We start from the raw sequence: 25,665 nt of genomic DNA, 5'->3' as shown, positions 1-25,665 counted from the left end.
TGGTTTTGACGCATGCCTAGAATGCCAAGGCGACATCTAGTGTATATATCTATGTTGTCCTCCAACCAATGTGCCATATTTAAAGAATGATCATGTGACTTTTGCACACATCAGCTGATCTGTAAATGCAAAAAAAAACTTTCCTTCGCAGTTTTGCAATATATTTCTTTTTTGAATTGCCTTAAAAGACACCTCAACTGAGCGTAAATACTTTCTTGCGATATATGGGAGTTTATGCGAAATGGCTGTGTTTTCATTGGGTGCATGTTCAGTTTGCAATTTCAATTTGCGCAATTTTTTAGTTTAATGATCTGTAAGAATGATGCTTTATTTGTGCTGTTCATTGATTTTAGTAAGTTTTTTGATATTTGAGTAGAAAGTGTTTCAAGACAATATATGGTGTAAAAACGTCTGAGTGCTGCACACTTCAGGTTGAACGGTGGCTACTGCAGTTGAATTTTCCTATTGGATGTTTGGTCCAAAAAATAACTTGTGACGTAAGCAGATTCAAGATTCTTGATTCTTAGGTTGTTTTTATTGTCTTTTAAACGCAAAATTGAAAAATGAATTGAAATATAAAACACTTATTTTCAACTATTAGGTCGTTTTTTAGAATGCCGTCTTTATAGTATGGCCTACAGTTGGGTTACGTTGGGGCGCAAATGCATATCTTGCAATCAAGAAGTAGGAACATGTGAATGCAAAACAAATTTCTTTTGCGCACCTGCAGCCGGTGCATGATGTTTTCCAAGTTGTGTGACTGTTTAAAAGTCACGATCAACATGAGCGCCACTAATTCATGATATATTGAAACGTCATAGAAAGATCACATGTCTAGTTCAGGTTTTAGATTCAAACACCCATCGTAAAAAGTTCCCTTTCAGCTGCTCCTCATGTGTTCAGCTGGCATCGAGGATGACCTCATTACTTTGGTAAACACATGTAAATGTTATTGAAAGAGACCTTTGCTGCTGGTTAGACAACATTCATTGGGCCTGAGATTTTTATCAGGGGCGGAGTCTAGGGGTGACCAGCATGTGAAAGTAGGGTGGGGTTACGCTGCAGCCACTCACTGCTAAGCAAAGTCACTCGATACAAGGGGTGACAACCCCAAAATAACCCTACAGAGGGTATATAGGGACCAGCTTCAACCTTCACTGTTAGGAGAGTACACTAAACGCACACTACGTGGGACCTGGACAAATAAACTAAAAAAAGCATACAGAGAGATCCCCCAAAAAGGAACCGATTACTCTGGAAAAGTGAAAGTTTTTGGACCTGAAGTGTGACTGTTTAAAAACTGCTGACGAAAGGTTGATCCCAAAGTGTTGAGGTTCAGGACGCCCCCCAAAAAGGATTTTACTGTTCTTTGGAAATTTACTCAAGTCTCATCCTCCTCTCGTGCCCAGAGCCGTGAGGGAGGCAGAGCCGTGGCGTCTGCGGGAATGAAGTACAGCTACCAGTACCCGGTGTCCCAGTACACACGCTCAAACACACAAACGCACTACACAAACACGCATTACACACCTTCACACTACAACAGCAGCTCGTATTCACCCAGTCTGTACGGTTCGACTAAGTACAGCCCTTCTACACTCCACACTGCATCATACTACACCCCACCGGCGTACACCCCGGCAAACAAGTCCACCTATACTCCCCTCTACAGCAAGTCATCCCGACAGACCAGCTCGCCCCGCACAAGTGTAAAGTCTACTCCCACCGTTACTGTCAAACCTGCCCGGGCCGTGCGCTTCACCAATGATGTCATATTTCAGGATTTAATCCGGCACGGCGAACTGGAACAGATTGGTCGATTTTTAAGGGCGAGGAAAGTGCGTCTGGACACCATCTTCCATTCCGGTGAGTGAACCTCACCTTGCATGCATCCGACAAGATATGGAAAGTTGTTTTGATATGTTGTCGTGAATGTCAAATGTGCAAAGTATTCAAAAAGAACCCTTACCTTACCCTGATTTGCAACAGTAAGCTTATAAAAATGATTTACAACGTGTAATGCGAAATGCAGGAAAATAAGTGCAAACAACTTGCAGTTTAATGTTTCAAACAAAGATGGCAATAAATGAAAATGTTACAGACTGCAGCTTCAAGTTTTTTTGTTTTTTTTAATAAACACTGCAGCTTTATGACTCTTTTAAGACATGGCTCTGTTAATTTGTGAGGGAAATGCTCTTGTTTGGCAATTTACATGCATTTGGGAGATATTTTATCCAAAGCGACTTACAATACAAGCTAAACATTTTCATCAGTGTGTGTTCCTTGGGTTTGACCCCAAGTCTTTTTGCAGTGCTAACACAATGCGCTACCACTGCTTAACGCTCTACCACTAATCTATGCAGGAGCAATTTACTTCTCCTGGTAGATACCATAACTACAGATATGTCAGAAAAGAGTCAGTGTTTTCATTGACAGTGATTTGAAAGTACACTTGTATTATCATAAAATACTTTAATGCTATTAGCATATTTGCAATACATTTTTTCATTTATCATTTTAAATGCTTTTAAAAACTTCAAATAAAGTTACTAATATTAATATATAACTAATAGTTGAATTGAACAATTTTTTTTTTTTAAATATGCTCATTTTCCAGCTCCCCAAGAGTGTAACATTTGATTTTTACCGTTTTGGAATCCATTCAGCTGATCTCCGCGTCTGGCGCTATCACTTTTAGCATAGCTTAGCATAATCCATTGAATCTGATTAGACCATTAGCATTGCGCTAAAAATAGGCAAAGAGTTTTGATATTTTTCCTATTTAGAACTTGACTCTTCTGTAGTTACATCGTGTAGTAAGACAGACGAAAATTAAAAGTTGCGATTTTCTAGGTCGATATGGTTAGGACTTGATGCCGTAACATGGCTGCAGGAGGGTCAATGACATTACGCAGTGCCTGAAAATAGTCCCCAGCTATTGAAAGTTACCAAGGGGACTATTTTCCGGCGCGGGGTAATATAATTGGTTATTTTTAGCGTGATGCTGGTGGTCTAATCGGATTCAGATGATTGTGCTAAGCTATGCTAAAGGTGGTACCGCCAGACCTGGAGATCAGCTGAATGAATGAGAAATGAGAATGAGAAAGCGATGGCAGCATGAATGCCATAGCCAGTAATGTATGAATGCTAATGGACAACTGACAGATAGTATTGTACACCTCTTCAGTGAGTGAGTTTGAAGTGAGACTACCTGAAAGGCTGAGCAGATACTGTGCTGGAAATATTACAGACTTTGCCTTTGAAATACATACATATATCATATATGACCATGATGTCTGGGTGGTCAGGATGACTTTTATTTCCCAGATCATTTGATTTTCTGTTTAATCTGGAAAGAGAAATTAAGCTGCAAACCGTAACGAGAGTTGTTGTATTTCTTAGGAATGGCAGCCCTCCATGAAGCCGTGCTCTCGGGAGACCTGGAGTGCGTGAAGCTCTTGATAAAGTATGGAGCTGATGTTCATCAGAGGGATGAGAATGGCTGGACACCATTGCACATGGCGTGCAGTGACGGTTTCCCTGAGATCGCCAAGTAAGAGCTACTTTTAATACTCACTCATTAAACTAGCACACTGCCTAACTGTCTACTATCTTTATACAATAGGCAGCTTCCTTCTAGGGCAGCATAACTGAGTCGAAAACTCAAATGTGATTGATGTGAAGTGCTAAATATAGTCACACAGCTTAGGTAAAGCACACAGGAGAACTATTATATCCTTTATAATATGCATTTCTTTCTCTTAGATCTTACATCTTTGATGGCTTTGTAATTGAGCACATTCTGGGATTGCTTTCTCTGCAAACAATCAGCCTGATATCATAAATTTTTGCTTATTTTTCCGTGGCATTCTCATGGATTGGTTACTCAACTGTTTTGTCCTATTTTCTTACCGTTGTCGCTTCGATTTGGGTTTAGGGACATCCTTACCCAAACCCAACTCTAACCCCAACGCCAGGCGACAATTGTTTAAAGTTTAGAAAATATAAAAGAATAAATCAGAAAAAATAGTATAAACCAATACTTAAAGTTACATACTAAGGCAAACACCAAATCTAACCCTAAACCAAAGCGACAATGGTTTGAAAATAGGAAAAAGCTGTTGAGCAACCAATCCGTGAGAATGCCACGGAAAAAGACAGAGTTTTGGGACAGAGACAAATTTTAGATGAAAAAATCTGTGCCCCATTTTTATTTTTTTGCAAATGTTAGCAAACTTAATAATTTATGCTAAATTATGTGTGTTTTTTTCACTAGGTACCTACTGTCACTGGGTGCCAGCGTGGAAGCAGAAAATGAAAATGGGGAGAAACCGGCAGACCTCATTGATCCAGACTGCAAAGAATTGGTCAAACTGTTTGAAACTGGTTGTGTCTAAGAATGACAAGAACTTGGAACGGATGAAGAACTTGGAAAACAAAGCTAGCTTTTAAAGGACACTTATTTGATATGTGATATTTTTTCATATATTTTCATTTTGTGTGGTTTAAAGGTCTGTGAGAAAAGATTTTTATGTTTTAGTTCTTTTACATTATTGACAAATGCATTTCAGTATGCATGAAGTCTACAGACAAACCATCCACCTGTTTGTTTTGAATGCCAATTTTTTTTATTTAAAATAGGACATTTAAGAAGAAACACTGTAAGTAGGTCCATGTGACTGGATTTGATCCTTTTAAAGGGTTTTCAATTTTATAATGTAGGTGTCACTTAACAAAAATCCAGGCTCTGGGTAGGGGTGGATTAAAATAAGAGGTATTTGTTATGTCATCAGAAAAAGCGAAGAAAGTTGTTAAGAAAGTTGGCAGAGAAAAGTTACAAAGGCATTTTATGTATGGTAAAATTGAAATATGGCATGTTCGGCTGCGAAGAAATGTGCATTTCTTGATTGCAGTAACACCGTACATTTGCACACATGCCATCCATGTTTACAGATAGATCTTCTCTGTGTGCTCCGCTTGGTTTACTGCATTGGCAGCCTATCTACATCCAAGCCATTTTTGTCATCTCACCATTGTTCATTTTTACTTTGATTTTATTGCTGTTTGGTACTTACCAGCGGTTCCCTTGACATGCTCACAAATGATCATATTTTCACAATTCAGTGTACAATATTAAAGTGATGTTTGATGACATGTTACATGGACACAGTTTGGCACAGCTCTGTGCTTTCTGTCTGCTGGGCAGCAGTAGAGCACATTTGAATGATATCCTGCCTATAGACTAGCATATGATGAAAGTTTGCATTAATGTTGAAAGGGAGGCGACTTCTGACATTTGAATGTCTCTTTTTAAAGTCTTATTTTTTACAATGCTTTCATAAATAAAGCTCTTTTTTACAAATAATTTTGATTCATTTTTTCGCTTCAGATATTGAGTGAGTGTGTGAGCGAGCAAGTGAATGCGTGGTCTTTGCACTTGACTACTTGCATGATGTATTTCCTGTATTTTCCTGTATATAGCCTACACTAAATTAATGAAAAACAGTATTCATGACCCCTAAATGATCCCTAGGTAAATAATGGTGCAACAAAAACCGTACACAGATACAGTTTTCCTCAAATTATAAAAAAAATTTATAAATCAAATAAATTATTGATTAGACCCATACGGCAAAAAATATATTTTAAAATATATTTTAATACTGTAGAATATTTTGGAATAATTTTACAAAAATATATTTTTGCACTGATATATTTATTGGCCCTTTTTTGTATATTTTGAAATATATTTTAAAGTAAATAAATACATTTTAAAGCATTAAAAATATATTTAGCCCTCAATTTATTTCAATTCAAAGAAAAAATTCATGTTGCATTGGAAGAAAATCTCTGTTTATGTTACAAACCTGTAAACATAACAGTTTTAAAAAGGTTAAAATTAAATGTATTTTTAACTTCAAAAATATACTTTATAAAATTAACTTGTATTTTGCATATATTTAAAATATATTTAGGCAAAAAATAATAATTTTTTGCCATTTGGGATGTAAAATTAGAAATGCATTTGCTTGCCCTTGAAATACATTTTGAAATATATGTTGATATATTTCGGTTAAAACTAAATATATTTCCAAATTAAAAAAATATATTCAACTAAGCATAACATTCAACAAAATTTATTTAGCATATATTTATATATTTTTGGCCAGATAATTTTTTTGTTTTTGCCGTATGGGGATAGCCGACTAAGCAAATAAGAGCACGCTTTAAAATGTAGTTTATCACAATAATGTTTTGTAAGTGAAATTGTATTTAAATATAAGCTCCGTGCTTACTTATCGTGCACGATTTGTTGCTTGGAACGCGCGAGTTTAAAGTTAGCGGTGAACATTACGGCTGAAATTGCATAGTATCATATACTATGACTTTAAAATATTAACAGATAGGCCTACTATAATTTTTCTAAATACAAAATTGATTTAGATTAGTTTGTTTAACTTTATTAAGTGTTTTAAACAAATTACAGTAAACTGAAAGCTAAACGGATACGTTTTTTGCTAAAGTTCACGCATGCGCATTTCACTATGATTTCACTCAGCTTCTTTAGCTGACCCGGAAATAATTGGTTGGCATTAGCAACGTTTCGGCCGAATCGGCCTGGAAAGAGAGATATCAGAGGAAAGAAAAACACAAAGACAGGTTTGATCATGTTAATCAATGTCGTTTCCATTATGTGGCAGTTATTCGTAATTTATTCGCTTTGTCTGAGTTTGAAGCGGTCGTTTAGAAATTTTCACTGTGGAAGTAACTTACAATGCTAACAGACTAGCCGCCAGTAACATAAACAATAACAAAAACACAAACACTGAAATTATAAATCATGTGCATTGATGTAACTTAACTACTATCCTGTCGATGTCGAACTAGTTTTATAACTGTGTACTTATGTGTAATATCTCTGGTTAGTCATAAACTCCAATGCAAATACTGATGATTTATTCATTGATTGTAATTGTGTGATTGATTTGGTCATATCCGCTAATAAACTTTGTATGTCGCATTCGTTTAAATTTATGTGACATTTGTTGTCTTCCTTTCTTTTTTTTACCTTGAAAACACATTGAAGAGCCTCCTTTTAAGCCTCATATTAGGATTGTGAGGCAAGTGAAATTAACAGAATGACCAGGTAAGCATTTCAAAGTAGTCTTAACGTGAACTTTATGTACTGTTATGTATTAAATGCATGGGTTCATTTGATTTATTTTTCGTCTCGTCCAGCTCTTCTGCTCCTAGAATGAACACATACAAGAGGACTTCCAGTCCTCGGTCGCCAACGAATACAGGAGAGATCTTCACACCAGCACATGAAGAAAATGTGCGATTTATCCATGACAGTAAGGCTACTACTCACTAAACTTTATAGCCAAGCATTTCATAAAATGTTAGTTTTGCAGACATTGAATCCACATTTTTAAATATAAAGGCTGGTGACTGAAACACGACCACTTTGCTATATCACTGAAATACACATTAACATTAAGCCTACGCAATTGTTTCGTTACTTTTACGGAGTAACAAACACTGTAACAAGAAATGATAAATATGCGTATACAATGCAAACAAGGATTGAACAATGCACATTGCTGTAGAAAAGAAAAACATTGTAAATGTGCAGCAGTGAAATTCATTAACAACTTGAGATAAAAATTCATAATGCTTTTGTCTGGACATTGACAATTTTTTTATATATTTTCTATCTCATCTTTCAACATGTTTAGGAAAAGAGGCAAAGTACAGATAATATTCACATTTTCTGAAGTAATGCATGCAGAGCAAGAATCGATTCAGGGATTAATCAATATTGTTTTATTAAATTGAAGATCGATTAAAATAGGTAAATAAATAAAAAATTAACCAGCCCTGTGAGCACTTTGACAAACTGCTGTTAATTTATCATTAGTTGTATACAATAGCAAAGGATTTATTTTTACACTACATTAACATGACATTTCAAAGTGATGCATTGAGAAACCATATAAATTGTTACCCCCTTACTAAGACGCAATTGTTTTTGTCATGTTTTTCTCTTCAGCTTGGCTTTGTGTTTTAAGGGACATTAAATCCCCACACAATAATGAACGTAATGATCGAGGACCACAGGAGTATGTGGAGAAAAACCCAAATCCCAACCTAAAATGTAAGTCAATTATCATGTAAATGAACAATTTTAATTTTCATTTTTAATGTCCTCACAAAAAACTTAACCATGTTTAAAGGGATTGTTCACACCAAAATGAAAATTCTGTTATCATTTTCTCACTTTTGTGTTGTTACAAACCTGTATAAATTTCTTTGTTTTGATGAACACAACAGAAGATGTTTTGAGGAATGTTTGTAAACAAACCATTCAGGGAGCCTATTCACTTCCGTAAGAATACCATGGAAGGGAATGGGGCTGAGGAACGGTTTGTTTACAAACATTCCTCAAAATATCTTCCTTCATGTTCATCAGAAAAAAGAAATTTGTACCAGTGAGAGGGAGATGAGAGAATTTTCATTTTTGAGTGAACTATCCCTTTAAATCCATTCCACAGAATTCCCAGCCCCTCAAAAAGTTGAAATGCATTACATGTAGGGATGTGTTTTTTTTTTTTGCAAAGCTTAATTTTTTATTCTTTCTTTCAGCTTTTATACCGTTTGACCTGAGTGACCTTAAGAAGCGAAACACACAAGACTCAAAGAAGTCTTAGACCATTCCCATTTCTTCCTGATCCAGCAGTTTTTGTCCTCCCCATTACATTTGGGACCTTTTTAACTATACCAATCTTATGTCGCCAAAAGCCACAAGCCAGGATATTTCACCATCTTTGTCCAAAAAGCCTCTCCTCTGCCTCATGGACCTGTGGCCTGGACTTAAAGGCTGATATGTATTTATGAGTTAAATTTTAGGAGCCTTTTGAGTGGCCATTCCATGCTCATCTGGACTCTTTTTTTTTCCTGAATACATGCATCTTTTTTCACAGATGAGGCCTGATGTAAATTTTTGATCCTCGTTTTTGAGTTTAGATTTTGTTTATAGTTTTTTTCTTTTATTTCTGCTGTTGATATGACAGATGGCAAAGGCAAAGAACCGTTTACTGCTTCCACTATTGGGCAATCTCAACACAGACTTTCTCAAAATGGGATGCAAGGAATTTAATCCTTTTCTAAAGTTTCTACCCAGAGAATAGTTGACAGTTCTGTTAGTTTGATAGATTGATGAAGAGAAATAGGACGGTTTGTCTTATAGCACAGGCAAGTTTGGTTCGCCAAATATTTTAGTAGATATACTTCCATTTTTTTAACTATGAATTGATACCTTTGATACTTTCAAAAACTTTGAGTAAATGTTTTCCACATCTTTCGTTCCCAGACTTTAAAATAAAATAAAATAAAGATTACTTTTATGTTACTTCAGTCTTACTTCAATTTTTTAAAACTATTATTCAAAATCTATCATGAAAATTGAATGGAATTCATTATTTTATGCTTTGAAATTCATTTTAGTTTGGCCATTTATTTGCTAGTGTAGGTTGCCAAAAATGACTTGCACAGAGGTATTCATTTAAAATGTAAGATGTATTGATTAAGCATTAATATTGATGACATGTCTTGTACTCCTTGGGTGTAGCCGAATTTTGTCCCGTAAAATGCTTCCTAGAATCATAATGTCTATAAAGGTATTTAAAAAAGGATGCATTTTGTGTTTAAGGACTAGGAAAGTCCAAAATAAAATTGACTAAAGTTTCCTAAACTTTAGAACTAAAGGTGTAGTATAAATACTTCAGATTCACTAGCATCAGACATCCATAATACCTGTTTTTAAGGTACTGATTTGGGATATGATAATCTTATGATCATATTATAATCAGTTTTTAAAAGGCACTCTGAAAGAAAAGATGGTGGAGTTTAAAATCCCTTATTAAACATGATGGAGTAAACTATTCATATTAACCAATCTGACTTAAGGAATGAATTTACAAGCTTGACCTCCTTTTCATTATATCCAGGGTTCCCACAGGTCATAGAATTTTTGGAATATCATGGAATTTTTAAAGGTCTATTCCAGACATTGAAATTCAGGGAATTTTATATATTTTTGTCCAAGTCATGGAATATCAGGGATTTTTATTTGTTGCTTTTTTGTTTCAATTTATCAAAATGCAATCCGCTTGTTAAGATGTAATGTAAGGAATACCGTTTCCGGGCCAAGCCTTTAGCTGTTTATTGGCATTGTTTCTTTATTTCACGCATTTAAGCAACATTTTTAATAAACTTATGGTGGACACTACCAGGCTCATGGCATCCTGGACGTAGGTCATTGAAAGTCAGCTTTTTGGTCTGGAAAAGTCAGGGAATTTGAACCCATATCTTTTCAAGTGAATTGTGATGAATTATTAATCACAATTTCTCACATTCAAAGTGATTTGTTTAAATAACATCTGTCTGAATGATTCATTTTTTTAATAATATGATCTAATAATATTTTCTTTTATATTCTTACAAGGTTGTTTTTCCAAAGCACTTACTATTTCTTACATTCCTGACCACGTTAATAAACAGAGGTTAATAAAAGTATATTGTGCAACTAAAGGAAACTACATCTTGCATCCTTGTTTGGGAAAAAAGTCCAGAATACAGTAACGCTTTGAACTGAAATATGGAAGATGTATATAGCCTAGAACTTGAAGATGGCTCTGTATAAGTGAACAGAGATGATGCTATATAAATCATATGAATTTGTCACCTAATATAATATAGTTTGTCACACAATATAAATTTTGATCCGTAATCAATGGGATATACTATAAACAACAGAATGTCACATATCACAATCATTTAATTTGAAGTATTGATGTAAATTGCTGATATTTATAAGAATATAAGCAAGATTTGTCCATATAAGTTATTACTTGGTTTATGGTTATAAAAACTGAAAGGTTTTAATACATTTCAAAGAAGGATTGTTTGTTATGTGTTTCAGACCTTAAGCTTTGACTAAAAAGCTTATTTTTATAAAAGGATCATTATGTACATTATGTACCTCCTTTACACAGAAACAAAGGACAACATCCAACTATGTATTGTACATACTATATTAATACATTTTTGCAGGATTCCCACTGAAACATGAAAATATCAGGGAATCTTTCGTAATTAATTGTATTGGTCAGAAGGTTTGGCATGCCTGATGCACAATTTATGTAAGCCTAATATGTCATTCAGTACAGATTTGAATGGTTACATTAAAGTAGCACTTTAGATAAAAACTTTAGTGCCAAATCAAATTAACACCCACAGAAAAAAAGCTACACTGCTCACTATTTTTTATTTTATTGTATTGAATACAAAATTATAGATACAATACAGGCAACTTTATTCATTGTACATGAAGAAATTGAAGTGAAAGGCTCAACACATTATAACCATTAAAATTAAAAATCATAACTTACACGAACTTAAATAGAGAGTAAAAAAGGGAAAAAAGAATTAAGAGCAATATCACAAAAAATCGTAAAATATCAAAAGCAGCTTTATTGCACTCTGACCTCTCATTTTATCAATGGCTTAGCAAAAACACTTTTAACTATTTTGGATATAATAAGTAGTGGAAGGGATGCTACACTGTTCATTTTTAATTAATTTTTTATTTTGTATTTTTTAACACGGCTCACTTTCAAGCAGGACTAAACAGGAAGTGATCATCACACTGATTTACGTAATCGGCGTCCCCGCTATAAATGTAGCGCAGGCGCAAACGACGTTATTTCCTTTCTCGTAAGCGAGTGGTAGTACAGGGGCAGCGTAGTATCTTACACGTACTGTTTTTAGCTAACGATAGTGTTTAGGGGCCATACAATGGCAGACAAGATGGATATGTCCTTAGATGATATTATCAAGCAAAACAGGCAACGCGGTGGTGGCGGGCGCGGCGGGAGAGGAGGCCGTGGTGGCCGCGGAGGCACAGGCGGCGGCCGCGGCGGTGGAGCCGGACGGCTCGGGAACACAGGCGGAGGCTTTGGAGGCCGAGGCGGAGGATCGGGCCCCATGAGGAACCGCCAGGGCCTGAACCGCGGCAGAAGCAGACCCACGCCGTACAGCAGGGTAGGAGAAATCGGAGAACATCACGGGCACTTCCACATGCCTGTGTGAAGTCCGTTTTTATCTTTTTAGGCTGCCTGGCCAACATGGCGGCTAGCGCGCTGTACATGCCCCTGGAGTTTCTCTGGGAATGTAGTGAGGAGAAGCTCTTTAGATGTATGTTGTGCATAAAATGTGTTCTCTCCCTAAGCCCGTTTATTTTCGTATGAGAATAAAGTGTCTCGTGAATCGGCCTTCTCTACTATGACGAGGTTGGAGCGGCTTTCCTCTGTCCTGCGACGGTCGGCGCCATTTTGAAGACGACGGATCCCTTTCATTCACACGATGTTTTTTCACCATTGTTTTCCACAACGCCCAGAGGCCTTGCGCTGTTCTCCGTGTGACCTTCGTTGGGATTTGAAGATGAAGTCATTTTGGTGTAATAATCCGATCTATAAGGAGGTCTTCACTCGGTGGAAGTCTCTTTGTTTGGGAGGGGTATCATTAAACGATAATGTAGTGTTAAAAGTCAACAAGATGCTTGGACTTTAACAATCTTGGCTTAATGATTATTTCTATCTACAACTAAAAATTAATTGGTGTAAGATTAGAGAGAATTGTTTATATAATCACGTCAAAATGGCGTGGGTACAAAATGGACGTTCGGCGGTCGCCATTGCTTCCACACCACTTTGAAATACCAACATGGACACTTGTGTTTTTTAAAACACACATTTTTTTGATCATCTATGGACATGTTGTGCTTTTTACCTACTGGATATCAGCCAAACATCTGTATCCACCCAGCTGAGGCCTGCTGGGATCTATTTGGAGTTAACTGCGAAAAAGACTCTTGAGAATTGCTGATGTAGACAGGTTGCTACCAGGAGGGTGGGCAATTTATCAAGGGTATATTGGTGTTTACAACAATACGCTGCAGTGTATCCATTGATATTAAATTGCTCTTATTTTGTTACTTCTATATGTAATGCATGAATACAAATCTAGCTCAAAGTTAAATCCATCATTTAGTGATCTCTAAGAAGATCTAGTGGGGTGTGTACACCGTAAAGCTAGAACTAAATTCCCAACTCCGTTCAGGAGATGGCGATGTACCGTCTGTTTTGTGTCCTGCATTGGTTTACTTGCTTGAAGTGATGGGGTGGGCAGGGACTGCTGGAAATTACAGTGAGCGCACTGGGTGCCCCTGGCCTCGAAGTGGAGCCCCCTGCTTGCCCCAACACCCAGCCGAGTGGACTGGGGACCCGAAGTCAGCAGGTGCGTTCTCTCTCATCTGTTGCAGCCCAAGCAGCTCCCAGACAAGTGGCAGCATGACCTGTTTGACAACGGCTACAGTGTGAATGCCGGAGGTGGTGGCGGCGGAGGCAGCGGAGCTGGCGTGGAAACCGGAGGGAAACTTCTCGTGTCCAATCTTGACTTTGGCGTCTCGGATGCAGACATTCAGGTACTTGAGTTAGAAGTTGTGCAATGCATGATGCAATGCGTGAAACACTGTTTTTGCTAAATGTTGATTTGTTCAACTACAGGAGCTCTTTGCGGAATTTGGCACTTTGAAGAAGGCAGCGGTCCATTACGATCGGTCGGGACGCAGCCTTGGCACTGCAGATGTTCACTTTGAGAGGAAAGCTGATGCCTTGAAAGCTATGAAGCAGTACAATGGCGTTCCTCTTGATGGTATGTAGTTGTTACAGTTCAGCCTTGTGGAGTGTAATTGGATGGAGTATTTCATTTTTCATCCTTTGTTTCTTTCAGGTCGTCCTATGAACATACAGCTCGTTACGTCACAGATCGATGCACAGAGACGGCCTCCGATGCAGGGGTAAAGATGAATGATAAAAAAAAATTCCTCATTGCCATTTTCTCCCTTTTTTGTTACTAAGTTATTTTCCTCTGTTCTTTCTAAAGTCTGAATCGTGGAGGTGGTGGCGGTATGAACAGAAACAGAATTGGAACTTTCAGCACACAGAAGGGCCGGGGAGGACGTGGCGGCGGTGGTGGAGGAGGATCCAGAGGCCGGGGACGAGGAGGCAGAGGTGGTAGTGGCAACAAACAGCAACTTTCAGCAGAAGAGCTGGATGCCCAGCTAGATGCCTACAATGCTAGGGTGCGTTTAAGTAGTGTAAATACTTCTCATTGCTTTGTAATAGTATCTTGTGTCTTGATAGTGTCTTATGGCTATTTCTGTTTTCTTCATGCAGATGGATACCAGCTAAATACCAACACAACACGCTGCTTTCCCCCACTGTGCTGACATGGGAGAGTGACTGTCATTGTTATAGCTTTGAACATGCCGGATGTTTTACATGTCTTCAAAGTGATTTAAAAATTGTGTACTGAGCGTTTTCTCCTTTTAAAATTGCTTGTTTTATACCTACTTTTATTTTTTTGTTTTGGTTCCTTTTTGAGAAAAACCTGGTTGGACTGTAGGATATCAGGATGGGATTGTTTTAACCATCCTTATGTAGATCATTGTAATAAAACCTGCAGTATTTAGTAACCACATCCATGCTTCTGCTTCCTCTTTTATACATGCTTTAAGATTTTATTAGAATTGTTGGAAAGTGATTTAACTTGCTTCAAACATTTTGACTCAGTTTGGTTTTACATTTTGTCAGATGTCTACAGCTTGTTTGGTGTTTTCTTCCCCTTTAAAGCCAGTCATAAATCAAGAACAACCTAAATGAATAGTCAATTTACTCGCCCTCAAGTTTTTATTGTGCTGAACACAAAGGAAGATATGTTAAGCATCGTTCATAAACCAAATTGTTTTGGGGCATCATTGATTTTCATTGTTTATATTTTACAACCATGGAAAGTGCTGCTTTATTACAAATATATTCCTGTATAAATGTTTGAAACGACTTGAGAGTAAATGACACCATTTGGTGTAATGAACTATATGGGTAGTTAACACGTAATCCTTCATTTATCAGTAAATTGATCTTGTTATATGTAAATAAATCACATTGACTTTAATGTATACATAAATCAACATCAGTTTATACTTGTAGCTGATGTACTGGGCTCGATAGATTTTAATAGTAAGGCTATTTTAATTTGTTAAATGCTTTATACAATAACAACTGGCTTGTGTTTACAGACTAACAAAGAAATTTTTACGTAGCCCAATGAAAACGGGCACGCCCAAACGTTTATTTAATGTGTGCCTACAAAGTTGACTTATTTTAGTTCTTGAATTAATCTTTGTCAATTGAATCTATACAATGGTTAAACCAAAGGATTCGGTAACATTTTTAGGAATATTGGTAAATAAATAATTGTAGTAGTATTCGCAAAGAATCAGCATGTCGCTGCTGCGTTGGGTTCGCTGTCTGTGAGCGAGCATGCGCAGAAAGCAAAGTCTGGCATGACGCGCTCGTGCTCGTCGGTATTCCCGGAAGTGTGTCGCGCTCTGGCATCGCCACCGCTCCCTCGTCGCGCCATTGAGAAGTCAGGGAAGCTCACTCTAACCTATTGACTCGCCGTAGCCGCAGGTTTACGGTAAGTTTCCGAAAGATAAATTTCATAGAGATGGCAGTTTCTACACCGAGAAAATATAAAGTGACGTTGACGGTTGCATTGACGGTTTCCCGTGTAGTTTTGCGTCTTTCGGGGCTAACGTTACTCAGCAATGGCAGGTTGACACAAGACAGCAAGTTGATGCATGTATTTCCTGCCTGCCGCATTTCGTACGTTTACAATGGTCTTTAGAAACGATAAATAAAACATTAAATATATTTCTATTTGTATGATTTAGATCCGAGATTTTTAGTGATTAAGTCAAATTTGTATCACGATCTTGGCACCTCAGTCTTGTCTGAATTGATTATCAGGCGTTGTCTGATAGTCTGTGACTGAACATTAAAGTTAACGAGCGTAAGCTTAGCCTGTTTGTGTTTTATTTTTTACGAACAAGATTTAGTTTAACATCTGGATGTATGTTTTCTGAAATATGTTTTTGACATGATGTTTTCTGGTGGATATCATAACGTTAGTACGTTAGGGAAAGTTAAAATGCAGAATTTTTAAATATTGCTTTGTACCCTCAATCCACCACCTACATTTTTAAGGGATATATCTGACAATCCATTAAAATACTGTCTTGTAAAGGTATTGACGTGAAAATATAGGGCCAAGAAGTCTAAAGCATTTTCTTAAACTTGTATCTTCTGCTGCTTAAATTGCGAACGTTAAGATAAACGTGCACATAACAATTAATCGATTGTTTAGCTGTAAGTAAATGTTATCTTTGGATGTTAGAAACTTAACGAAAAGCTTAAAGATTTTTTTTACTTCCTGCTGCTGGAAATGATAGTCGGTTATTAGCAACATTAGCCTGCTAGCATGAGGAGGAACTTCCTGGATCGAAGCTGCAAGTTTAGCCTGACACTCGAAGAAAAATACTTTTCTTTTTGCAAATGTGCTAACGTTATATCTAACAATTTGCCTCGGGTAAAATAACTGATCAATTATTTAGCGTTGGTTATAAAACAGATGAATGGCTGTAGGGAAGATGTCATGATGTGGGCGACATGAGGTGAACACCATTGTTATGTTTTTTCTGTGTTTCTTTTCCTTTTATAAGATTTTATCCGGATTAATTTTATTGCGCCTGGCACCGGTTGTTAAGTCTAAGTTAACTTAACCTGGATTTGGCGCTAATTGCGCTTTTGTGAAGTGTCAATTAACCTGCCTGTCCAAGCCTACATTCAGTATTAGGAAGTATTTACACAACGATTTTATGTGTTTTGTCTGTAGGAATATATTTTCAGAATGGCTTAAGACTTTATTCGCAAAACGACCGGCTGAAAAGCCGCGACAAATCAAAGCTTCTTTCCTTCCTGTGTAGCGCGAGAGTCGCGAGTGGCGCGATTTTATTCTAGTTCCTTCTTTCGGCATTTAGTTTACGAATCCTACTATGGCGTACGATTAACACATGAATTTTAATTACATGGCGTGTGACGTTCACCCATGAGGACATGCTGATTGGCTAAATGCAGCAGTGGCTAGCGAATGATTTTGTGGCAACGGCTTTGCTCATGAATATGAAGGAGGTTACGTGACAACGCTCCGGCAAAATTCAAAGATGTGTCGCCGGGAGAAAATTAATATTCATGAGTGCCGTAGCCATAGTATGTTGGGTAATTCAGTCTCTAGGGAGTTTGTCAGGGCGGTGTCTGCTGGCCGCCTCAGTGTTTAAAATGACTGTTGAGTACAACCATTGGAAAATGTTATTTGTTTGAATAGTTAAATTCTTAAATACTTGCAAATTTTATTTTTTAAGAAACGTTTCATGCCTTCACCTCAATTTTTACCTTTTAGATGTGCTTGATATAGGAAATAGTTACATGATAATGTGATGTATCAGACGTTAATAATAGACATAATGCATTTGTTATAAAAATATGATGACTAATGCTTTTTCATTTTGATGATCTACAGACTGGATGAGATTAGGGTTAGAGTTAGAAGAAGACTAGATTAGATAAAATTAGTAAATCTAATTGCTAAGTCGGTTTCATTGTGAACTGAAGACCAACTACTTTAAAAGGAAGTTCACCCAAAAATCATTTACTCTCTCCTGTTGTTACAAACTTGTATGAGTTTCTTTGTTCTGATGAACACAAAGGAAGATATTTTGAGGAATGTTTGAAACCAAATCGATCATTGGCCCCATACACTTCCATAGTAGGGAATACTATGAAAGTAAATGGGGCCCATGAACAGTTTGCTTACAAACATTCCTCAAAATATCTCACTTTTTGTTCACCAGAACAAAGAAATTAATACAGGTTTGTAATAACTGAAAGTGAGTAAATGATGAGATAATTTTCATTTTTGGGTGAACTATCCCTTTAATGCTGTTTTCTGAAAATTCTGAATGCATTTATAATAAACAATCAAAGACGGGTGCACCTGTCCACCTAACAGCGTTTTTTATATTGCCCTAAAATGACTGCAGTGTAAAATACTGCAGCACAGGTTTTCTTTGGGTGTTACAACCAAGTAGAGATTTAAATGTGAAGGGTTGGAAGTAACTCATTGCAGCATGACCAGTTTAATATTCCAGCACTTTTAGGTGGAAATTAGGTTGATAAAGGGTTGTTTTTGTGCGTTTGACCATGCATTTGCATGATTTAACTATGATTAAGAACTTTTGTTCATTTAGCATTTCTTTCCTTTTGTTAATGTGAAGAATGTGTCTATTTCATTATGTGCATTTCCGTTAAAGTAGATTTTTATTAATGATTTAATAGAAATTATTGTTGAATATGTTTCGTATATGTCATTGTTAGAATTTGTATATTTATATAAATTAGATGAGTAACAGAACAAAATTTCCTATACGAGACCTTACAGTCCGACACGCAGCAGTGAGATGGACTTCAAAGAGAGCTTGCCTTTGTGAAGCCATGTAAAGGTCACTTTTGTTCTGGCCATTACATTGAAGATGGGTCACTGATGTGACCACCTTCATAAGTGCTCCCAGAGCTATTCATGGCTTTTATTATTGACCTTATTTAAGGGAGACCTAGGTAATAGACTTGTGTATCAATATTTTTTAATATCAGTCTGTATTTTAATATTTATGTATTTTTAAATAGCCTTATTTTTATCATTTAAGATAGATAGATAATACAAGAAAATGCTGTAAAAAATGCTTATCTAGTTTGAAGTTTATACAGCATTTCTTAAACAATTTCTTTAAATTTTATTTATAATATTAATACATAGTATTTAACAGCAATATACGTTGCTAAAATGTTTTAATAAACATAAATTCTAGATTTGATGTACTGTTGTAAAGCCTAGAAATAAAGCTTTCTTGTATCTTATCGTCCTCAAAACTTTATATTTTGTATGTAACCCCTAGCTTGCAATAAATGGTATTGTTAGCCTCTGTGCTGTATAAGCTAGCTTACGTTATGTGGAAGAGATCTGGGACAGGAAACTGATGAAACAGGAAGTGGAAAGAATACAAAGAAGCATCGCGGCATTTATGCATCTGCTTTTTGGTGTAGTTTAAACCTTGTAGCATAGCTCTGTAGTTTTGTATGTCGAAAGGGGTTTGCCTTTGCTCCACCCCCAATTCCCCCTTCCCCCCAAACACCACTTTAGTGTTTGACAAGAGCCAAGGCAGGGTGTGACTTGTTCAAGTAGGGGCCATTATGATCTATTCCTGTCGGCTTGCTTCTGTTTTCCCTGTCTTTTCTCAAGCTTTCTACAGCATAAAGGCCATGGATGCAATTACATCCAGCGTTGCTAATCTACAGGTATCTGTTCTCCCCTGACATGTAAAATATGGCCATTTAGGGCTCTTAACATTTTACATCGCTCGTTGTAGAGTTCCTCTTTGTCCTCGTGTTTGTTTTCATCTAAGCTAATCCTGAAGTGAAATCAATATTAGTAATATACACAATAATGAGAATGCTCTGATTCAGGGGATGAGTGTGAAATATAAGAGCTAAAGTTTGTTGCTGGGGAAGTCAAAATCTGAGCAGATACTTGACCAACAAACAGAGGACCTGCTTTCAGGCATGACCTGCTTTTCATCAGCACTATACATTTCTTACTGCCTCGCCTTTATTCTCTCTATTTATTAAACTGTCAGCCAACCTTTAAACTCAAACTGTGGTTGTGTGACTGACAGGTAAATCTATACTGAGGTTTGTATGTCCGAATGCATTTGAATCTCTCGATTTTTTTTTTTTGACCAGCTCTATCTGGACTGAGGAGGAAGTTTTGAGTCCTGATAATTACACAACACATCAAATTAAATTAAAAAATAATTGCAGATAATCCAGATAAAGTGCCATAGACTGGCACAAACATTCACCCTTTTGGCTGTAAAATAGAAGCTCTTTATTTCAAGATTCAATCACAGCTGATGGGATTGTTTGTCATAGAGCTGTTGTGGAAAATGACATTTATGGCTAGGGCTGTCACAATGGTTAAATAATCGTCTCATCACGATTGTTTGACCTCATCGCGATGATTTCAAATCACCGCAATGATTGCACATCTCTCTAAAAAACACAAGGGGGAGCTGCAGGGCCTGTATAAACAAATACTTTTAAATATGTGTTATGTGTATTAATATTTACTGCCAGGTAAACCTTGCAAAATATTTAATTTAAATAATCGCAACAATGTGTGAAAATTATTTCATAAACAAGCAAAAAAAGTACGAGAATTAAATGTCAAAGCAATAAAACAGACAATTATTCGCCACAATTTATATGACAATTAACCGTACGCAAAATTTCATAATCGTGACAGCCCTATTTATGGCCAGATTTACTAACAGCTTGCGCTAACGCCAACCATTTTTTGTATTAAAAAAACTACCAGAATTTACTAGACACGCAGAGAAAAATTTAGCATGGTTATTTTTGCAACTGACCTTATTGCATATGCATTTGTAGAAGTTTCTCTTTCATACGCAACATTTATGGGGGATGAGAATCACGCAACACGATTTACCAGTTTGCGCTTGTTTACCATCATGTAACTCCCAAAATGCACGTCTTAAATTGTGTTGGTCATTATGGACATGAGATGTTGCACCTTGTGTGCGTTGTCAGTAAATCACCTGTAGAAATTTCCAGTGCCATCTGCGCTTTTTTATATTACGAAGAACCATACACACGTAGCTCCAGGAAATGGCTTAACGATATATTTCTATTGCGGTTCTTCTAATCTTTTCAGGTATTTTCATGATAATAAAGAATATGTATAATGATTATGTTTGACGAGTGTTGCTTTTTCAAATGCATGTTAAAAACGAATCAAACTAACAGTGATTTCAGATTGATAAGGACTTACTGATCAAAAGCCATAGTACATGAAATGGCTGTGAATAATAACGGCTGTGCGATTCAGAAAAGTTATGGCAACGTATTATTAGTGTATATCGGCATTTATCGGAGCACCCCTAAGTAGAACATAAAAATCCTAAAAATCTTTGCGTTATTTTAAAACATAGTGTGTTACCTAACAAGGCAATATTTAAAGCAGTGTTCCCAAAGATGCGATTTTTGGCCAAATTGTAGAACAGCATTAAATGTGTTTAATTTCGTTTTATAAGGTAATTGTGAAAAGCGTAGGAAAGAAATCTAAAATGCTAGATTGAAATTCAGTTAGAAATTTATCTTCAGATAAAAAATATTTAAATACATTTTTATTTAATGTTAAATATATTAATTTTATTTAATAATGGTTTTACCTAGGGCTGCACAATTAATTGATAAATGTATCTCTGAATTACAATAATTTATGGGTGAAACAATTCCATAATCACCAAACGTCTCAATTACAGATTTGTGTCCATTTGTGCTCATTTCTATGTGTTTTGCCTGTATGTTTGGTCACCAATACAGTGAGATTTTAAAATTGATAAGTTGACGTATCCTTTAGCCATTCATTTTGGATGTTTTACTAACAACATAACTCCCATAATTATTTGTTATTTACATTATATGATGTAGTTTTGGATGTTACCACGCAGTTACTTCACAAAGTTATAAAACATTTCAAAATTTAAATGTAAAAACTATCAATCGACAATAATAATTAACACAATTACAATATCAACATGAATAATCTGCAGTTATGTTAAAAATGTGCGGCCCTAATTATAAACCCAATATTTCTGTGTTTTATATTTTTTGCTTTTTAAAACATTGCGGCATTGACTTAGTAACATGATAATGACAAACTCTGTCGGCATCAATTGTTGTCAATTCTCAAATGAGATGAGCTATTTGTGTAGCATTTTTGTACACATTTTTTCTCAAGGAAACGCTCATTGGAAAAGAATAGACTGTTTATAGCTGAACTGAAGTATTCCCTAACTTCCAGGCAGAGTCGCAGCAGGACATTAACAAAGTTCCTCTTGTTTACACTGGAATTTTCCAGACTGTCTTTATCATACATCACTTTAAACAAGTGTTTTCTTAACTTAAACATAAAGCTGTACACAACAAATCTACCTCCACGTAACCTCTTTAATAGAGTTATCTGAACTAAAACACGTATGTAGAAAGTTTGTTGTTTGGTTTAACAATGTTATTGTAAAGTCTAAATGATACCACCCACAAACATTGTAATTTAGCCTAGTGTAAAGCCCTGGGGTGTTGTGGTATTTTTAAATTGTTCCCATACTGACTCATCCACCCAATTACATTCAGTCTTCCTGGTCTCTAGCCAAACTGAGTAAATGCTTGAGTAATGCCCATAATTCCCCTGTACTGCTGTGGTCACACATCATTTTGTTCTTGCACTTTTGTGGCTGTAAGATGAGCATTAGGTTATGTTGTTCTAGTCTTTTATTGGTTCTCAATGTTCTTTATCATCACATTATCTTGTTTCTTAACCGAACAATGATTGAAGGTGAAATAATATTACATTTTATGCAATCATTTTTTTCACATAGCAAAGTTTGTAAAGGTATACAATCTAGGTTAAGTAAGAAAGAAAGCCTATTTTAATGCACTATACAGTGTGTTTGCATTGGGTAGTGCAGAATTGTGTTAACTTCCCAACAATCCATATAGTCGACATGTGACGTTTTAACAGATCAGCATGTCTTGTGTATGTTGTCTCCAAGTTCTTCAGGTTCACAGTAGTAGTAGTAGTAGTAGTAGCAGGGCTCAAAATTAACTTTTTTATTTGGTAGCACTTGTTCTCCCAACTTTAAATAGTTAGGAGAACCAGCAAAAATTTAGGCGCATCCATCCAAAAATTAAAAAGCACCACAACTACAATGTAAATGTTAATAGATTTATTTTATTAAAAATAAAACACCACCACCGGGCTTTACACGTCCTATGGCCAGCATTTAAAAGTTGGTCTTCTATTTTATTTTATTTTTTGCTGCATAAATTCCTAAATTAATACCCAAATGCTGTTGAAATAGTATAGCAGCAATAATAATTTAACGAAATAGTATAGCAGCAATAATAATTTGACAATTACAGGTAACATGATTAAGATTACATAGAAAATCTAGCAAACACGTAAAACACTGATTAATTGTGACATTACAAAAGTGACCCTAATATAGAAGGCTAATATATATTGGTATTGATAACTGCATTACCAGGATGCTTTTACTACTAAATAGGCAATGTTTTAAAAAAAAAACATACCATCAGCATTGTCGTATTCCACAGCAACATGGACCACAAGGATGTTTGTCGAATGTCCATTCACCAGCGCATGCGCACATACACCATTAAACACACTGACAGACAGGTCGGTGTCTACATCAATAATAAACACATTTGTCATGACAGGTCTTGTGTTTTTGGCACTTTCGCCATGTTTAAGCAAGGTACGTCTGGCGCTTAAAATGTTTTGATTCCGCCATTAACGCCGTTTTACAGGATTTACAGTAAACACAGTAAGTTACATTTTCATAGCGGAGACACTTGAAATCTTTATGCCACTCTCTCTGAAAGGTTTAACGTCAACTGGTATTTTCCGGTAATGGAGTTACATTTGAATCCGGATCGTCGTCAAAAAATACAGTAATAACCTTGGCTGTAATCGGCTCGCTCTCGTCATGCTCGCGACGCGTTCGTCTTTTCAAATTTCTGCGCTTCACGGCAACAAGGAATGACTGACGCTCATATTAGCCAATCTGCGGTCTTCATTAAACGCAAGAACTTAATGGTTAAATTTGATTGGTTATGTATCGTTGGAGAGAACACTGAACCTGGGACAGCGCCAGCACGCAGGATCACAATCAACTCGCGTCACAACAAAATGGGCAGTCGCACAATTGCTCCCAAATATATTTTAAGGTCGCACAGATTCAATTTTGGTCGCAATTTCGAGCCCTGAGTAGTAGTAGTAGTAGTCAAGAGTTAAAATGAAAGTGAGCAATTGTGTAATTTGTGTAGATAATGGTAGGAAACATTTACGCATCAACACTTGATGGACATTGTTTCATTTATTAAATTGGGTAGACTAACTAGGCCTGTGTGTGTTATTGTTCATAGATCACGAGCAGAACACATTTCTGGATCACTTGCATGTAAAACAAGCAAAATAGACAACGAGAGGAGTGAAAAACACCATCTTTACTATCTCTCACTCTCTCTCTTGACACTGGATTAGGTTTAATTAACACCAGTGATCTTCATAGCAACAATCTGCATTACAAAACACTAATATACAGTGCTTAAATCTTTTAAAGATTGTTATAGATGATTTGTGAGTTAATGTTTAAGATCCAGAACAGTTTGTTTGTTTCGTTTCTGGTGCTTATTATTCAGTTTACCTTCTTTTAGTGTGAGCCAAAATCAGTTTGAATCTGATTTGCAAAAGTAAACCAATATGTGGTCTTATATTTTGGATACTCTGCATTATGGTACATTCACACGGGGCGAAAGCGTTAAAGCTTGACGGATGGCTTGTCTTAAGCGTGGCCTACAGCCAATCACAGTGGCCGCAACACTTACTCCAGTCTTGAATAAACGTAGTTTATAAGGCGATCTGATTGGCTGACGCATGCGTTGGCGCTTGAAAAGTTGAGAAATGTTCAACTTCTGCCGCGAGCAATGGCAATGACGCAAAGTTGACGGATCCACAATTCAGTTCGGCAATGCATGACGTCGCCCATGTGAATGTATCAATAGGTCTGGACCAGAATATTTAATTATTTGTTTGGGTGGCTTGACATTAGATTTTCGATTTAACATTTTTGGTGTTAATACAGAGCCTCATCTAAGCAGGAATTGCCCTTTATGCTCCCGCTCTATAGGGGGCGCTGAGAGGTTGACTGGTTTGCCAACAGCCACCAAACACCCATAAAAAAGAAAAAATGTTAATAATGTTGTAAATACCATTTCATTTCTTGCAAAAAATGATCGATTTGCTTCACATCAATATATAATTGGTGATTACGTTTGTATCGGATATATCTGCTTTTAGCGTTCAAAGTGGTGGATCTGTTGACTTGTATGTATATGACAAAGCACTATGGTTTCTGCAAAATATCCTTTTTATTGTTCTACTGATGAAAAACGTCACCAACATATCGGATGGCCTGAGGGTCAGTAAATAAACTTGATATTTTTATTTTATTTACATGTCAGGTGACGTTCTCTTCGTACTTTTTGTTGTTTTGGTTTTGTTTTTCAGGGCTGAATTGATAAACTGATCAAGTGAAGCAGCTGTCAAGTGGGAATGCTAGCTGTTGGCTTTGTCCAAAAATTCTAATGTAGAGCAAACTGTCACAAATCTTTGTGTTTAAAGATCTCAATAAAAGTTGGTGGTTGTCTATCCATTCAGATTTTATAGTATGTATTATTCAGAGAGTTGTAATCTTTGCTGTCCTCGGTAAACATTATAATTAAATATCATAAGGATGATTTTTTTTTCAGGGAAATCCTCTTTACCTGACACAGTTTGGCACCCCAACCCTCTTACCAACACTGCCTACTTTTAATTAGCACTAATCCTCTCTTGAAAATCTTATCAGGATTATTGTTGCTCAGTAACGGTCCCTAATCATAGGCTTTATAACCCCTAGACATGTTAAAATGTTAGCACTGGATT

At 36.4% G+C, this 25,665-nt stretch overlaps 4 protein-coding genes across 5 annotated transcripts in view; all 4 read left to right on the top strand.

Annotated features, from left to right (window-relative positions):
- The first annotated feature begins 1,147 nt into the window (after positions 1-1,147).
- Positions 1,148-5,362, top strand: ppp1r27a (protein phosphatase 1, regulatory subunit 27a). The gene is made up of 3 exons (XM_055185266.2): positions 1,148-1,863; positions 3,400-3,550; positions 4,274-5,362. The coding sequence occupies exons 1-3, from the start codon at positions 1,446-1,448 to the stop codon at positions 4,392-4,394; spliced, it is 690 nt and encodes a 229-aa protein (XP_055041241.2). The 5' UTR covers positions 1,148-1,445; the 3' UTR covers positions 4,395-5,362.
- Positions 5,363-6,563: 1,201 nt separating this feature from the next.
- mcrip1 (MAPK regulated corepressor interacting protein 1) lies at positions 6,564-9,409 on the top strand. 2 transcript variants are annotated; one of them, XM_055185268.2, is made up of 5 exons: positions 6,564-6,657; positions 7,085-7,144; positions 7,237-7,352; positions 8,051-8,155; positions 8,644-9,409. In XM_055185268.2, exons 2-5 carry the CDS (start codon positions 7,137-7,139, stop codon positions 8,706-8,708), a joined length of 294 nt encoding a protein of 97 aa, XP_055041243.1. In that variant the 5' UTR covers positions 6,564-6,657; positions 7,085-7,136; the 3' UTR covers positions 8,709-9,409. The 2 variants fall into 2 exon arrangements, with proteins under 2 accessions (XP_055041243.1, XP_055041242.1); XM_055185267.2 differs by lacking the exon at positions 6,564-6,657 and having other exon boundaries at positions 7,051-7,144.
- Positions 9,410-11,758: 2,349 nt separating this feature from the next.
- On the top strand, positions 11,759-14,601 carry alyref (Aly/REF export factor). Its single transcript, XM_055184957.2, has 6 exons — positions 11,759-12,102; positions 13,382-13,543; positions 13,626-13,773; positions 13,852-13,918; positions 14,005-14,203; positions 14,298-14,601. Exons 1-6 carry the CDS (start codon positions 11,857-11,859, stop codon positions 14,310-14,312), a joined length of 837 nt encoding a protein of 278 aa, XP_055040932.2. The 5' UTR covers positions 11,759-11,856; the 3' UTR covers positions 14,313-14,601.
- An 839-nt stretch (positions 14,602-15,440) lies between these two features.
- The window catches only part of arhgdia (Rho GDP dissociation inhibitor (GDI) alpha), a 29,778-nt gene continuing 19,553 nt past the window's right edge, over positions 15,441-25,665 (top strand). Inside the window, exon 1 of the mRNA XM_073856866.1 lies at positions 15,441-15,600. The gene's annotated coding sequence lies outside the window, so the exon portion shown is untranslated. The remainder of the gene's footprint in view (positions 15,601-25,665) is intronic.

The sequence above is a fragment of the Misgurnus anguillicaudatus genome, chromosome 19 (genome assembly GCF_027580225.2).
Source record: "Misgurnus anguillicaudatus chromosome 19, ASM2758022v2, whole genome shotgun sequence".
Taxonomy (NCBI): Eukaryota; Metazoa; Chordata; class Actinopteri; order Cypriniformes; family Cobitidae; genus Misgurnus; species Misgurnus anguillicaudatus.
This window is presented reverse-complemented; position numbering and strand designations above follow the sequence as displayed.